We start from the raw sequence: 1,096 nt of genomic DNA, 5'->3' as shown, positions 1-1,096 counted from the left end.
TCACAAGCCCGCTCCGCTGCAGAAGTGCCTGCGCCTGGACCCGGCCGCGCCCGTGTGGGCCGCCAAGCAGCGCGTGCTCTGCGCCCTCAACCACAGCCTCCAGGACGCGCTCAACTATGGGCTTTTCCAGCCGCCCTCCCGGGGCCGCGCCGGCAAGTTCCTGGATGAGGAGCGGCTCCTGCAGGAGTACCCGCCCAACCTGGACACGCCCCTGCCCTACCTGGAGGTAAGTGGCCGGCGGGGGGGTGAGCTGAAGAGCGCGCCGGGTGGACCACCAAGCTCCGTGGCGGGACCAGTGAAGGGCACGGCAGTGGGGAACACAAGTGGGATGGGTGAGGGTGGAGGCAGTGTGTGTGTGTGTGTGTGCAGGGAGCGTGTACAGTGTGCAGCGAGCAGGCACAGTGTGCGCAATGAGTAGGCACAGTGTGTGCAGCGTGTGGGCAGTGTGAGCAGTGAGCAGGCAGTGTGTGCAGCGAGTGGGCACAGTGCATTTAGCGGGCACAGTGTGTGCAGTGAGCAGGCTGTGTGCCCAGTAAGGATGTACAGTATGGGCAGTGTGCAGTGAGCAGGCAAGGTGTGCACAGTATGTACAGTGTAGCAGGCACAGTGTGTGCAAGTGGGCACAGTGTATGCATTGAGCTGGCAGTGTGAGCAGTGTGCAGTGAGCAGGCACAGTGTGTGCAGCGAGTGGGCACAGTGTGCAGTGAGCAGGTAGTGTGCCCAGTAAGGATGTACAGTATGGGCAGTGTGCAATGTGCAGCGAGCAGGCAAGGCATGCATAGTATGTACAGTGTGAGCAGTGTGCAATGTGTGCAGCGAGCAGGCACAGTGTATGCAGCGAGTGGGCACAGTGTGTGCAGTGAGCTGGCAGTGTGAGCAGTAAAGACGTACAGTGTGAGCAGTGTGCAGTGTGTGCAGCAAGCAGGCAATGTGTGCAGCGAGTGGGCACAGGAAAGGATGTACAGTATGGGCAGTATGCAGTGTGTGCAGTGAGCAGACAAGGTGTGCACAGTATGTACAGTGTAGCAGGCACAGTGTGTGCAAGTGGGCACAGTGTATGCATTGAGCTGGCAGTGTGAGCAGTGTGCAGTGAGCA

The 1,096-nt window shown here is 60.2% G+C and overlaps 1 protein-coding gene across 1 annotated transcript in view; it reads left to right on the top strand.

The window, feature by feature from the left end:
* The window catches only part of SHANK3 (SH3 and multiple ankyrin repeat domains 3), a 66,231-nt gene that overhangs the window by 18,231 nt on the left and 46,904 nt on the right, over nt 1-1,096 (top strand). Inside the window, exon 2 of the mRNA XM_011942258.1 lies at nt 23-226. Within this exon, the coding sequence (XP_011797648.1) occupies nt 23-226 (204 nt within the window). The remainder of the gene's footprint in view (nt 1-22; nt 227-1,096) is intronic.

Source organism: Colobus angolensis, unplaced genomic scaffold (assembly GCF_000951035.1).
Source record: "Colobus angolensis palliatus isolate OR3802 unplaced genomic scaffold, Cang.pa_1.0 Scaffold208, whole genome shotgun sequence".
NCBI classification, from domain to species: domain Eukaryota; kingdom Metazoa; phylum Chordata; class Mammalia; order Primates; family Cercopithecidae; genus Colobus; species Colobus angolensis.
Note: the sequence above shows the minus strand (reverse complement) of the source record. Positions and strands in the feature narration are given on the sequence as shown.